The sequence below is a fragment of the Phoenix dactylifera genome, unplaced genomic scaffold, assembly GCF_009389715.1.
Source record: "Phoenix dactylifera cultivar Barhee BC4 unplaced genomic scaffold, palm_55x_up_171113_PBpolish2nd_filt_p 000143F, whole genome shotgun sequence".
Classification (NCBI taxonomy): domain Eukaryota; kingdom Viridiplantae; phylum Streptophyta; class Magnoliopsida; order Arecales; family Arecaceae; genus Phoenix; species Phoenix dactylifera.
The window spans coordinates 844,799-859,926 of record NW_024067698.1 but is presented as its reverse complement, the minus strand read 5'-3'; the positions used below and the strand labels follow the sequence as shown (position 1 = coordinate 859,926).

At 40.1% G+C, this 15,128-nt stretch overlaps 1 protein-coding gene across 4 annotated transcripts; it reads left to right on the top strand.

Annotated features, from left to right (window-relative positions):
• Positions 1-3,263: 3,263 nt before the first annotated feature.
• On the top strand, positions 3,264-11,284 carry LOC103711970 (myb family transcription factor PHL7-like). 4 transcript variants are annotated; one of them, XM_039116881.1, is made up of 10 exons: positions 3,264-3,663; positions 3,779-3,844; positions 4,827-4,904; positions 5,001-5,087; positions 6,141-6,291; positions 7,791-7,867; positions 7,975-8,017; positions 8,170-8,227; positions 9,947-10,016; positions 10,523-11,284. In XM_039116881.1, the coding sequence occupies exons 4-10, from the start codon at positions 5,076-5,078 to the stop codon at positions 10,940-10,942; spliced, it is 831 nt and encodes a 276-aa protein (XP_038972809.1). In that variant the 5' UTR covers positions 3,264-3,663; positions 3,779-3,844; positions 4,827-4,904; positions 5,001-5,075; the 3' UTR covers positions 10,943-11,284. The 4 variants fall into 4 exon arrangements, with proteins under 4 accessions (XP_038972809.1, XP_038972808.1, XP_038972810.1 ...); XM_039116880.1 differs by having other exon boundaries at positions 6,087-6,291; XM_039116882.1 differs by lacking the exons at positions 4,827-4,904; positions 5,001-5,087.
• The last annotated feature ends 3,844 nt before the right edge of the window (positions 11,285-15,128 follow it).

Here is a 15,128-nt window from a genome sequence, read left to right as displayed (position 1 = left end):
AACTAGACATAGAAAAAGCATCGGCTCACAGGAGCCTGCTACATCTAATGTCATGTCACTTAGGCTGGGTTTTGATATTATTCCAAATCAAACTTGCATTATGGAAGTCTACTAAGAGGGAGAAATTATTGTACACGGTATGCAGGCTGCACAAATAATCACACCTGCTAGTTTCTATGGCAGTGTATCGAGATGTGCGCTTGATAAATGGAGCTCACAAGAATCAGCGACCGTTATTAGCTACCCGCACAACTATGTGATGCATGCAGTGTAGGCAATATTTTCTCCCTAAAAGGGTGCCCTCATCATCCACCTTTAAATATATAAGGGGTGCTACCGGACCTTGAATTACATGTGTGTTGTGTCATAGTTCCACATCTACCAATAAAAGAATCCCATATTGGTTTATTAGTTTGGGCCGGTCTCCCTCCTAACAGCTTAAATTTTTGAGTTATGATTCCGTTAGCTAGGGCAGGTCTCCTCTCAACAATTTGAGCCTTTGGGGCCTTTGGGCTATAAGTCTATGACCAAAGTATCCTGGTATTCATGATTTAATCCAGCTGACTTGGACATGTTTTTTGATTGATCCCATCCCATCTTGACTAGGGTGGCAATGGGTTAAGGCAAGTTGAGTTGAAATAGGTTCAAATCCAAAAAAAATTCAATCCATACCGATCATTTTATAATTGAGCTTGGGAAATGCAAATTAATACCCAACCCATTTATTTTGTAAAGCCCTATACCCAACTTCCAACCCGTTTTAAGTTTTGCCTCGTCAAATATATATATTACTAAACAAGTAAAGCAAAATATAGCTTGAAAATATCACAAAAATATACTTTACAAATTTAAAAAATAAAATATGTGATAATGAAAATTAATTAATGATAAACTAACTATTTAACCTACTTCTGTTTCTCTGCCGATGAATCGAAGCATATGTTGAAGATTAGAAAGATCAATATGGTCCAAGAGTTTTGAAGCCGATTAATTTCGGTTTTGTCCTGCCATTTTGCTAAAAAAAACCATTATTAAGTGAATGCATGGAAATATAAGACAGCTCTAAATGTTGCCGGTTTGTCATAGACTCATAGTTCAAGCTGTTGCGATGAGGACTGATGCAAGTTAATAAATCTATGGTACCTCTTTTATTAGTCAATATAGGACTATGATAATCTCTCTCAATCAATCTCAAGTAAGTCATTGTTGTGGTTAAGGCAACCCGAAGGTTGCAACATATAATGCGCATGACTCTGATACCACTTGGTACAGGCTCACTATCTAAAAGCTAAAAGAGGATGGTGTGAGGGAGGGGAAGATGAATGATATAGGCACCCTAGCAACCCATCTACATGAGCTTAGGATGGAAGGTCAGGTGGAGATAACATCAAAAGACATGTCTGAAGCTGCTGGTATTGCAAGATTTGCATCATTGTAGCTAGCTCCGTTTCCTTCAATATTGATATCCACTCAGAAACATTGCTCCGTATGTGGATCCCAAGACGGTCGAGGGAGGACTCAAAAGTGGACACTGCCATTGTTGGCACTGATGAGAGCATGCATTGACATGGAAGTGAACACGCCATTTTTCTCTAGCCTCCAAATTGCATGATCCGATCAGATATCCATAGCCTATTAAGGATCTGATTAAATGAAAGCTTCAGCAACTCCATTGTGCGCGTACGTGAAAAGCTAAAATGCTTCACTTTTAGCCTATTAGGATTTGCCAAAACTACGTTATATGTTCATTGTAGTGGAGACTTACCATCTAATCCTCTTATTTATAGAGGTTTTGGACTGTAATTAGAAGAAGAAAAGAATTCTTTTTTTCTCTGCCTCTACCCTTCTTCTATTGATACCATGACAGCCTTTCTTTGACTCAAATCTGACTCATCCATCAAGTGGGCTTCGGTCAACTTAAGTTTTAGTTCTGGCTCCCATAGGCAGGACACAACAATGCGAACCTTTTTGATCCAATGTAGCAGGATTGGGTTGTCTATTATAAGCCAGTCTATGATTCATCATATTTCTCAAAAATAAATGAATTTGACTTTCCTGGATGCATGCAATTCATGTCATGGTAATAGAAATTACAAGTTCATAATATAGTTGATCTAACTTGAACTGTTTTGGGCTGGGTTGGTTCCACTTAGGCTCGTTTGGCAGAGCTTTTGGTGGGTAAGAAAGCACCTTCTGACCTTCCAAAAGTATTTTTAAATGGAATATAAGTATTTGGTAAAAAATTGGAAAACCCTTTCAGCTTTTTTTTTTTTTGGTAGAAACAGCTACTTATTTCATATAAGTCTAACGTGAGTACAATTTGCTAGATCATGAGACAGTAACAAAGACAAAGGAGGAGGAGCGTCTGATGCAAACGTCTACAAAAAATCCTCGGAGTGCCGGGCGACAAAGGAGGCGACCCAGTCTGCTGCCTGAAAGTTGCTCATCATCTGAGCCATCCTGTGAGTCTCCCGGATAAGGAGATGACCATCACCATACCTGTCCGCCCTCCGGATCTATTCGATCACCATAGATGAGTCCCCCTCGAGGAACACCCACTCGATACCAAGTACCTGCCTGGCATAGAATAAACTCTCTCAGGCTGCCCGCAACTCTGCCCCGACCACTGTAAGTCCTGGCGTGCGCCGCCCTCCTGCAGCTAGCATCCTACCATCGTGGTACCTGAACATAAATCCAATCCCTCTAGTCACACCATCCACTGACCTACTGCCGTCGAAGTTTACTTTGAGATAACCAAAGGGTGGGGGTACCCCTTGGCTAAAACAACTCGAGAGAAGCTCCAAAATGAAGTTTTTTTTGAAAAGTACTTTTAGCATGCATCGAAAATCTGTTTTGATTTATAAATTTTTTTCTTTTTAAACCAAAATACCCATAATAAAATATTATAATTACATAAAATAATATTATTAATATATAAAGATAATAAATATAATATTTTATATTTTTATTATTGTATTATACTATAGATATAATATTAGATTATATTATATCATATGTTATGCTATTTTATATCTTTTAGTCATTTCCAAGTATTTATACAATGAAACAAGATTGGGTTGGCTCAATTTGACCATGCTTCCGCGATGGCTTTTTAGGATAAAATTTATGAGACGAGTTGTAGCACCAACCTGACCCGAAGTAACCTAACCCGTTGACGCCACCTACCACACAGCCATCATCCATCATGGGAATTAGGAAACACAAGCACAATCCAATATCGCACTTGTCTCCAAGGGGGGGCTTTGCGTACGATTGTACCCGAGCTCTTCGACAAGTCTACGCTTCCAATAAATGAGACACAAAGCGCAAGCAGCAGGCGTGGAGCACGCCTTCCACGCACCGCCCGAATCCTTGTTATTTAATCTTAAAAAAAACGGCTCTTGAACCCAGTTTAGAGCCAATACATTGTTACATGAACCGACGGGCTCTCGAAATTTCCACAACGGTCGGGAAACAGATCGGCCCGCAACGGAATATTCTGGGGTGGATGCCGTCGGTGGCCGTCCGGACTCCGGAGTCGCTCCAAATGGCGTCGGACCGGCCGGATAGCGTCGCTCACACTATGTCCGTGGAGGCAACTCAACTCCTCTAAATAATCCTTCAACGTCCGTCGGACCTGCAACGTGGGCTAATCCCGAGCCGGTAAGAAATTCTTTTGAAAAAAAAATAAATAATCCTTCACTTTTTAAAGGTAAATTCAAATGTGGTATATATTTTGACATTTGATTATTTGGGCTGTTTTCTTGGTCAAATCCAGCTGGTTTCCTTGGCTGAGCTCCTCGGAATCTGTGCTTCTGATGCTTTGGTGGTTGCTTTGATCTGGGTAGGACTCATTCTACTCTATTGCTTCGTGTTTCGTTTGGATTTGATGGTTCTTGCGTGTTGTGGTGGAAATTGAGCCACGAATTTTGTTGTGTTTCAGCATTGGTTGGTGGGTTTCTTGTTCTTGCTTTTTTTGGAGAGAATGGTTGAAATTAGGGGTGGCTGTTCGTAGATTTTGCCCTTTTATGACCAGTTTTTTCTATCAGTTTACTTGGTTGCTGGGTTTTTTTTTCTCATTATATGATGTAATTGAGAGTTCTTTTTGTTGTTTTCAATTTAGTTGTTCTGCTTGTTATTTCTCCTGGAAGCTTGGCTTATGATTTATGGTGCAATGGAGTTAGATATATTTTATTTATTTTGTGCTTCTTTTTCTAAAGATAAGAAGTATGTGCTAATGTTTGGAGACCATGATAGTTGGCTCTAGCTGTGCATCTATTCTGGTTTCTATTAGATTTCTTTTGATGGATCCTTGTGTATGCCCTGATATTTATCTTCCAACAGTTTCTTGAAATAGTAAACCTAGTCAGGTTGCATACTAATTGCTCTCCAGTATTTCATGTCTTGTAAATTTTTACTTGTATTCTTGATGGTAACGAGAAAGCCTATTTGATTGATGTTGATTTTGTTTCAAAGTTTGGTATATCGGTTTGCTGTTACTTGCTAACGAAGAACAGCATACCGATGGCTGCTGACGATTATTCCTGAACCAGTTTTTGCTCTTCAAAACAAGTCTGATGAGGATCCATTTCTGGATTCTTGTGATTTTCTGCTGCCCTCTAATTGTGTAATTCGTCTGCACTGTGATAACATTTTTGCCTATAGTTTGCCTTTAAGATGATGATGCCATGCGTGATTCAGAGTTTAATTACTTGTCAACTTTAATAATACATGAACTGATATGAGAGTCAGTTCTGAGTAGGTCAGTAGGCGTCCTGCTGTCAGATTCTTCTAATCGTTAAGAATTACTTATTGCCCATACCCAGGTGTCATTACCATATCTGTTGCTAAATGTTGGGTGTGTGTACTTTGGAGTGAGCTGAAAGGTCCTGGTAACATGGAAGGTACTCAAATTTTAGGTTACTTAAAGGCAACAGCTAATATTTGTTTTCAATTAAATTCTGTTTTCTACTGTTGGTAAGATCAATAGACCACTGCAGGGAATCATGGGTTGTTTATGAGGAACCTACTTAAAGTTGGTCGCATGATATGATGTTCTGGCCTGACCTCATGTTATGCTTGATAAGGTGGGATTTTGTTAACTTCATCTGAACTACTTACTCTCGGAAATACTAAGCAAGTTGTCTGACACTGATTTTATGCTTTCCATGGAAAAACCTATCTTGGTCGGATTAGCAATGCACATTATTTATTTCCCTTTTTTCTTCTATAATACCTGGTCCAAGAAATTCTCGCTTTATTGTACAACATAAAGAGTATGTGTGCCTTCTCTAGAGGATAGGGTGGATGACTACAATGGAAGGCCAAATATTCATGAGGAACTTGCATTACCTTCTGATCAAGATGACCAATCTCCATTTGTTTTTATTTTTATTGTTTAAGATATAGAAGGGATATAGTAGTCTGGAAATATGTAGTAACAACTCCAGCTATTTGGTGCAATATGTCGCTCGGAAGAGTTTGTTCAATCTGCACCAGCTATCCTCTTAACTAAGTATGAATCTTTACATAAAGATGTGACTTGAGGAATCCTACAATTCATAGGGCCTTTTGGTCACTTTTGGAGGGATTAACATGATATGCAAGTCCATTTTTTCATGGAGAACTTTATATTTTATCTACATATTAAAATTATCTTTAGCAGCATAATTTTCAACCAATTTATTTTTGCTGTTTTAATAAAAAGAGAGAACTTTCCGCACAATGTTCTTTTTTTTTTAAAAAAAAAAACAACTTCAACAGAATACACCAACCACCTTGTCTTTCTTGCTTTTATTAGGATAACACTTGTTTCTTTTTTGTTTGCTGTGAGGCCTGTGGCATCTAGAATAACCAATAAACATGGTCTTACATAGTAGCTCTCAGTTCATTTTAATTTCATCATATTGTTGCCATCATTTATCCATCGACCTCACTTCTTTATTAATGTTTGGTTTGATTTTGTACACAAAATTTACTTCTGACATTCACATCCTTTTTCTTTAGATTTAAGTAAAATGATGCCTGTTTGGTAATATCTTCATTACTATTTCACAAATCATGATGAATCTATTATTATTTCACAGAACATTATCTCTTGTATAAACCTAAGTCGTGCCAACATGGTTTCTCATGATCAGCAAATGGAAATGAATGTTGAAACTTCAGGCTTGAAGGGTGAAGTGAACAACCCATGTAACCCTGGGTTGGCCTCAAGGCAGCGATTGCGTTGGACGCCTGAGCTTCATGAACGTTTTGTAGAAGCTGTTACACAACTTGGTGGATCAGAAAGTGAGCACTTTCTATCTCTCTTTCAGAGTTTATGCCAGCTCGAATTTGTGTTTAGATAAAGTTGATGAGATCTAAAACATGCATTGACAGATGTAGCTGTTTTTTTAATTATTTTTAGAAAACCCCTCCAAAAAAAAAAAAGAAATGTCATTGTTTTAACTGATTTTCTAACATTGTCTTCCATATAAATTTGGGCCCACAAACTACTAAATATGAAATTTCATTTTGTTCCTTTTGTACTGTGTGATCCCAAAAGGCTAATATTATATAAAACCAAAACAAATGATTGATTTTATTTCCTGCTGCAATATGTTCAAGTCTTAACATTATGCCTATTGACCTAAAATTTACTGGAAGAATGCATTAGCAATAAGGTTACCTTTGCAATAGAATGTTCTGGTTTTGTTTCACAATATCTGCAGCATACTTACATATTTGGTAATTATGACAACAATTCTTCATTTAAGAAATACAATATGTCAAGATTGTGTGCAAGCACCACTTTGGATTGTCATTCTAACAGAGGGGCTACGAAAATTTTATTCTGGAGGTACTGATATTGTTGTGGGAATAAAGGGTCCGAACTTAGTCCCACATCGACTAGATAGCGGAGAGGTCTGTTTCTTAAATGGAGGGGGGCTACCCCTTTCTCTTTAGAGGCGTCTTTTGTGAGGCAAAACCGTGCAGGGGGAAGAGAGTATAAAACCTCTCCCAAAGCGGACAATACCTCTGAGGAGAAGCAGTTGCTTCCGCTATCTGAGACCGGTGGGGACTGAGCTCTGGGGCTCGAGAGATACCTTCGGTCTCATTAATGGTGCTTTCGTTGAGAGCCCTTGACCCAGCACAGACCCCTCCGCTGGGGGGGCTATGTTGTGGGAATAAAGGGTCTGAACTTAGTCCCACATCGACTAGATAGCGGAGAGGTCTGCTCCTTAAATGGAGGGGAGCTACCCCTTTCTTTTTAGAGGCGCCTTTTGAGGGGCAAAACCGTGCGGGAGGAAGAGACTATGAAACCCCTCTCAAAGCGGACAATACTTCTAAGGAGAAGCAGTCGCTTCCGCTGTCTGAGACCGGTGGGGACTGAGCTCTGGGGCTGGGGGATACCTTCGGCCTCATCAGATATTATCAGACACAATGATTTAGACACTGTTTTCTCTTACTATAATTCACTCTCGCCTCAATTGATAAAAAGCACATATGGTCCTCCCATTTAAGTCAACACTTCAATCTAGTTGAGCAAAAATGCTGCTTATAGGAATCCAATAGATTTTCATCCTATTAAGAAATTGAATATCTATTCCAGTAGGTGCTCAAAAAGAAATGTACTTGATGGTGTACTCAAAGAATCAATGGAGTATGCCAAAACCTATACTAGTCTACATGTAAAGGTCTCAAAGCATGATAGATTGCATCAAAAGCTCAAATGAACTTATCTACAACTGGAGTTTGAGAAATCATCAAGCTTCTAGAAATATTCATGTTCTCATCTAATGTGACAGGAGCCACTCCTAAAGGTGTCCTTAGGGTCATGGGTGTACAAGGCTTAACTATATACCATGTCAAAAGTCACTTACAGGTAATTTGCTGAGGATCCCTGATTTTATTTCTAGATACTTTTTCATCTTCACTATCTCATTTTATTTATTTTTGCATTTCCTGATGTCATTGCTTTGGTTCATCCAGAAGTATCGGCTTGCAAAGTACATTCCAGAGTCTTCATCTGATGGTAGGGGCATATGGTTTCTTAGGAGTTTCATAGATAAGAAGTCAAATGTTCTATAATTGCGGAAGCCTATTTTAAACCAAACTAGCACTTGTAAAACTATAGTGTTTTCATACTTTATATTATCCATTCTAAATAGGTTTTCATTTATGTAGGTACTAAGTCTGAAAAGAAAGAACCTGGGGACCTACTTTCAACCATTTATAATTCATCGTGAGTTTTTTTTTGGGGTACAAGTAGTATGCAAAATATAAACAATTATGGTGCTTGTGTTCTTAGAATTGTTTAAATTCTTCTTTCTTTTTTCTGCTAAATACTATTCTTGAGTTCATCTGTTTTTCCATTTCATTCGGTCCAAAACTAATTCATTTCCAATTTTTTATAGTAGCTAATGTGATTGCAAATCAAAATTATAGTTTTTGATATCTAATAATTCTTATATATGGAGTGGATTTAACTTAGCTGTTTTAGATCTGAGGTTTGTAAGCTCGTATTTCCAGTCAGGCCATGGCAGCTGGTTTAAGCCTAGTATGTAGTTGCCACATAAACTGGGTTGGTTACTGGGTTACCCATTGACTGTTACTCTTGTAACCATCTTAAGCAAAGTGGGCTTGGTTTCCTTTGATTTTGTTGTCATGAACATGTTTCAACGTATATCTCCAACTAAATTCCTAATAAGGCTTTTAGATATTAAATGAGAAGATGTTTATCTCTTTATTAGATAAATAGATATTAAAACAAATGGTAATATAGGATGAGATTAGAGAAGTTTTTAAGAAAAATGAAATGAAAAAAATGGAATTTGGTGGAAAAATGATGCAATTGCTGTTGAAGAAATGTTATTATTGGCTAGGGGAAGATGCAGTGGATGAAAGAACTGGCCTAGAAGGTTTCCAATCTTTGATCTGAGCAATGGAGGGCTGAAATCGCGTTGATTTATGAAGGTGTGCTTGGACCATACCCATCCCATTGGCACTTTGGAGGAGAAAATCAAAGCCTAAATGCTGTTTGAATGGTTCCGATTTAATTTAGTATTATGTCTCTGGTGTTTAATTGAGTTTAGGGGTAGTTTAGGAAGTGTATCTTGATAACATAAAGGGGTTTGTTACTGTTTATATTAGTGCAGCATAAATGGTGTCGTACTACAGTGCCTTGGGCCATTAGGAGAAGTAGTAATTCCGGAACAAGTGGCTAATTAGTTAGGGTACGAAAAGAGCCAACTTTGTGGCCGGTTATTCCTTCCTCCCTCTTCCCTCTTCCCTTCCATCTCTATCATTTTCTCTACATTTCCGTTTCTATTTTCTACTCTATTCTTTGTTTTGTCCATTGTTGACTGCTAGTTTTGTTAAATTCTCTACCGGATTTCTGTCAATATACACTATGTCTATATTATAGCCTGCTAGATTAATATGTCAGTCTGTTTCTTTTAGGATCCGTGTTGCATCCTTTGTTAGTGGTTTTGCTAATTTTTTATCTTCTGCATTCTACGTATTTCTGTGCTCAATATTTTCTATATTATAGTTTGAAATATGCAGCAGATCTTTCAATTAAGGCCTGTATTTCTTCTGTTCCTTTTCCCTAATACCTTCCAAAATCATTTCAAAACCCTAGACAGAATTTTATTTATCTACTGTTTGTTGATAAATTCAGCTTATTTATTTGCATCCTGTTCTTAGAATTTGGACAGCAAGCAATAAGGTTGCTTTGAACCTAAACTGTCCTATCCCTAGAGTCCTCTTGCACAAAGCAGGCCAATCCTTGGTGTTCCTGCATCAAAAAAGCTCTCAATCACTTGAGGATTGTTGTAATTGTCTTTCTATTTATTCTTAGCAGTTGCATTTCTCCTTCTCTTTGATTATTTTAATCTTCATGAAAAATATCTGATGAAGGATCAAATTGTAACTAAGGTGTGCTTCTTTCTTTTGTTGTCAGTGGAATGGAGATAACTGAAGCACTAAAATTGCAGATGGAGGTTCAAAAGAGGCTACAGGAACAACTAGAGGCAAGTGTTTTGTTTAATTATTGATTTGTACAAGTTTTTTGCAGAAGTGTTGCAAATTTACTGGGGCTTACAGATAGTAGTTAGACGAATAGTTGATGTGATGGTTGAGTATAAATAGGAGCTGCCGCACTTCAATGCATTGAAAATTGCAAACATAAAATAGGTTGCTAACTCTTTCATAGTTCAGTCAGTTGGAATAACATATAAATGACTCATAGTGACCTTCGGAAGATAAATATGTTGATAAGCTCGAAGCATTATATGCTGATGGTATATGATATAATCAACAGCATCAGTTAATGAGTACATAGCAAATTTGAGGAACATTTTATTTGTATTCGGGTGGTACCAAGGATTTGTACATGTGCATGTGTGCATGCATGTGTGTTTCAGCACGTGTTTGCTTTAATCATCCATGATGCAGTAAGTCAATAGATCTATCAGAATCATATAATGAACTGAGCAAGGTTACTTTTAAATGACCCTAACTTTCAGAATTTTTGTAGGTCCAGAGGCAGCTGCAGCTTAGAATACAAGCCCAGGGCAAATATCTGAAGAAGATCGTTGAGGAGCAACAGCGTCTTAGTTGTGTGCTGACTGGAGCATCGGGGCTGGGTAACACAGCTACCACATCTGGGAACCCCAATCTAGACTCTGACAAGACTGACCCCCCAACCCCTGCTTCAACCTCTGATATCCCCATCCAAGACAAGGGTACCAGCAATCATAGAGTCAACTGCAGGCTTGTCGAAAGTCTTACCCATGATGAATTATTCTCCTCTTCGATGACCCCAAACTCCTGCTGTGCTGGCTCCCCTGACAGCCCAAAGAGCGAGCAACCGATCAAGAAGCAGCAGGGAACAGGCAGCCTCGAAAATGCAGGGTCGACGCATGCTAATCACATTCTCGAGTCAAGCTCAGGCTGAGATTTCCAATGCACTTGTTCGATGTACCCTATTGATGGTGGCTGCATCGATTAACAAGGCACTTCAAACTGTCAAACTGATCAGCTCATGAATGAATCTTCGCAACAGTGATTGGTCTGAAATTGCATCAGGGAGTGATGTAGAGTTGGATTTAGGTAGTGCTAATGCTTAGAAGATGTCTTTTCTGGTTGCTAATTTTTGCCAGAGATTCTATCATGATGGAAGAGTGTTTTAGTTGTGCTTGTTATCTAGTGAGATGCATTCGTCCATGAATGTTGTACCCATTAGGAGAGTTGTCTTCATTTTTATTCCAAAATTTAAAATGGGAAACTTTGATATGCATGCAAGGTTTTATTAACCGTCACTAAATTGGGAAAAAGTTATATGGATAGCCTGTATTATTTTTGAGGGTAGCTCTTGAAAGAAACTTAAAAGAGGTCCATGAAAACTCTGAAGTAAAATGAGTGAGCTGCATTGTAACAACCCAGGATCTCACCCAAAATGGCTAGCCGGAAGGTATTATTTGGGTTCCTTGATCCTGTATAAGTACCCAAGATCTACCCAGCGAATAACCGATGTGGGAATAAACACACGCCCGCACGGGTCCTCACATACTCCCTCCGTTCAAACCCTGACGTTCTCGTCAGGCTAAGGATTCATATCTATTCAAATCTAATCACAAACACCACGATTGGCCCGTGGTCAGCCCCAATAGATCCGTGCTGCAGTGTTCCCTCGTCCACATAGGTTATGAGCCGGGTCCGCTCTGATACCATTTGTAACAACCCAGAACCTCACTCAAAATGGCTAGCCGGAAGTTATTATTTGGGTTCCTTGATCCTGTATAAGTATCCAAGATCTACCCAGCGAATAACCGATGTAGGACTAAACACACGCCCGCACGGGTCCTTACATACTCCCCCCGTTCAAGTCCTGACGTCCTCGTCAGGCTAAGGGTTCATATCTATTCAAATCTAATCACAAACACCACGATTGGCCCGTGGTCAGCCCCAATAGATCCGTGCTGCAGTGTCCCCTAGTCCACATAGGTTATGAGCCGGGTCCGCTCTGATACCATTTGTAACAACCCAGGATCTCACCCAAAATGGCTAGCCGGAAGGTATTATTTGGGTTCCTTGATCCTGTATAAGTACCCAAGATCTACCCAGCGAATAACCGATGTGGGACTAAACACACGCCCGCACGGGTCCTCACATACTCCCTCCGTTCAAACCCTGACGTTCTCGTCAGGCTAAGGGTTCATATCTATTCAAATCTAATCACAAACACCACGATTGGCCCGTGGCCAGCCCCAATAGATCCGTGCTGCAGTGTCCCCTAGTCCACATAGGTTATGAGCCGGGTCCGCTCTGATACCAAAAAAGGGGACACTGCAGCACGGATCTATTGGGGCTGACCATGGGCCAATCGTGGTGTTTGTGATTAGATTTGAATAGATATGAACCCTTAGCCTGACGAGGACGTCAGGGTTTGAACGGGGGGAGTATGTGAGGACCCGTGCGGGCGTGTGTTTAGTCCCACATCGGTTATTCGCTGGGTAGATCTTGGGTACTTATACAGGATCAAGGAACCCAAATAATACCTTCCGGCTAGCCATTTTGGGTGAGATCCTGGGTTGTTACAAATGGTATCAGAGCGGACCCGGGTCATAACCTATGTGGACTAGGGGACACTGCAGCACGGATCTATTGGGGCTGACCACGGGCCAATCGTGGTGTTTGTGATTAGATTTGAATAGATATGAACCCTTAGCCTGACGAGGACGTCAGGGTTTGAATGGGGGGAGTATGTGAGGACCCGTGCGGGCGTGTGTTTAGTCCCACATCGGTTATTCGCTGGGTAGATCTTGGGTACTTATACAGGATCAAGGAACCCAAATAATACCTTCCGGCTAGCCATTTTGGGTGAGATCCTGGGTTGTTACATGCATAATGACAATATACCACTCCACTTGGATGGATTTGATGGAACCTTTTCTCTAGAATTCCAAGTCTTTTTGCTGGTGCTGCTGGCAAATTCAGGGCATGGATTTTTTCAGGTATCTTCAGCTTTACAGATGAAAATGCCAGGATCAATGTACTGAAGAAGGTCTGATGGTGTCAAAATGGAAGATGATATGTTGTACTCCTGATGGTGATTGACAATGGTGAAAAATCTCCGTGAGGCCAGCATAAAAATTCAATGTGTTTTCTAATATGGTACTAATGCTATCGTCGTGTGCCAAGCAAGAAAACAAAAACCTACGAAATGATGTCAGATTCGAATATTATGTTGAAAACATCCAGCTGAAGCTGCTATCATGATCAAGGGGCTAGGTTTTTGGAGCTTTCAGATGACAGATTTTTATCTCCTCTTTGATCCAAACAGAAGCCATCGAGACTGGAGCTTTCCTCTTTGATCTAAGGGCGTGTTTTCGGAAAAGGTGGGATTGACTCGAATCATGCAGGATCTCTGGATCTTAATAATAAAATAACTATTAACGATCCTGCAGAGAGTTTAGGTGGCAGAACTTCGGGATTACAAGATAAAATAACTACTAACACCCTTGTAGACTGTTTGGATGGTTGAACCCCAGGATTATGGGAAGTGACTGATCCTTTGGGAAAAAATAAATCCAAACGAGAAGCATAGGCTAGCACACCGCAATATTGTTAAAAGCCAAGGATATTTCTATCTAGAACTTCAAAAATCTTCCACAAAATAAGTAAATAATATGTAAATAATAAAATAATTTAACAATAAATCAAATTTTTATTTTGCTGGGCAAAATCTTTTTTTTCCAGATTCAAAACCAATTTTCTTGCTATCTCAAGGACACGGGTTATCTTTCTCGCCTAACGATCCAACTTGTTTGGCGTTAATCTATTGTTGGATCTCCCACTGCACGGATCTGGAAGAGGTTTTTATTAAACGAATCTGCTTTGAAAGGGGGGCTCCACCCCCTTCTTATCCCTCGGTGTCAGGGGGCCTTCACTGCCCCCTGAAGCAAATTGGAGAAAAAATATTGGAGCGCAACAGATTCAATGCTCGAACAAAGGTTTGGAGCCCAACGGTAACTGCTCGCACACTTCAAACTCCATTACTCATCCATTTGCATAGATCTCAAAGTAATTAGTGGATGATCCAGTAGTAGATTTGCATGAAGAAAGATGAATCTGAAAGATACAACACATTCCCCTATCTTGAACAGTTTAGGTAGGGTGTATATAGGAGTGCAAATGGGTCGAGTTGGGTTGGGTCTTGAGTGATCCCAATCTGACCCGGTTTCTTATTTAGATCCTAATTTTGGACCTAGACTCGACCCGATTGAATTTTTGACCCAACGGGTCATTCAAGTCAGGACGGGTCTATGTATAAACCCAGATCTGACCCAAAAAAATCGGATCTAAGTTAGGCCTGGTTCGAGTTCGGGTCTGGGTCTGGTCCGAACTTGCTACTTTAATTTATAAATGAAGGTAAGGCATGGAGTTAGCAGAGAACGGTTTTCCTACTACTCCTACTACTACCACTAAAAGGAAGCGGAAGAAGGAGTTAGCGAGTGAGCTTCTGATTTTTTCTGGCCTAACGAGCAAGTGAGATTGAGATCGAGAGAGAGGGAGAGAGAAAGAGAGAGATGTTCGCGGGGGGGGATGAGAGGGCGGTGTTCAACAACGACTAGGCACAGTTTTCCTACGACGGAGATCCAGACCAAGGCTCCCTCACCCGCCACTCAACCCTTTGCAAGTTCAAAGAATTCATCCACGGCTTTAATGGCAACAAGGGCGACTTCCCCTACTGGTAACTAACCTCAGTAGTCCCCTCCCTTCTCCCTATCTTCTCTCTTTCCCTCTTCTCTGATCTCTATGCTTGCGATCATAGGGAGAGCCTTGTCCACAACCCCGACCATCTCACAGTAGCAATGGAGGACCTTGATGCCTTCGATGTTGTGCTCTCTGACAAGATCCACAAGTCTTCCGCTTGAGCAAATCTTCCGCCCTCTTGGAATCGAAGCAATAGCAGCAGCCACTGCGGCTCCTTCCATTTCCACTGCCCTGCAGCTCAAAAAACCCAAAGAAATGGTGAGAACATGGAAAGCCACCCAATTTCGCATGGGAAGGGGGAAAGAGGGGCTGTCCCATCATCATTAAGGGCGACATGATATTCTGCCACAATGATCACTTGTTGC

Bases quoted from the DNA above. Each gene is read 5' to 3' on its own strand.
- LOC103711970 (XM_039116880.1), top strand. The intron at 6,292-7,790 runs GTGAGCACTTTC...CTAATGTGACAG, and splicing joins ACAACTTGGTGGATCAGAAA to GAGCCACTCCTAAAGGTGTC. The intron at 10,017-10,522 runs GCAAGTGTTTTG...GAATTTTTGTAG, and splicing joins GGCTACAGGAACAACTAGAG to GTCCAGAGGCAGCTGCAGCT.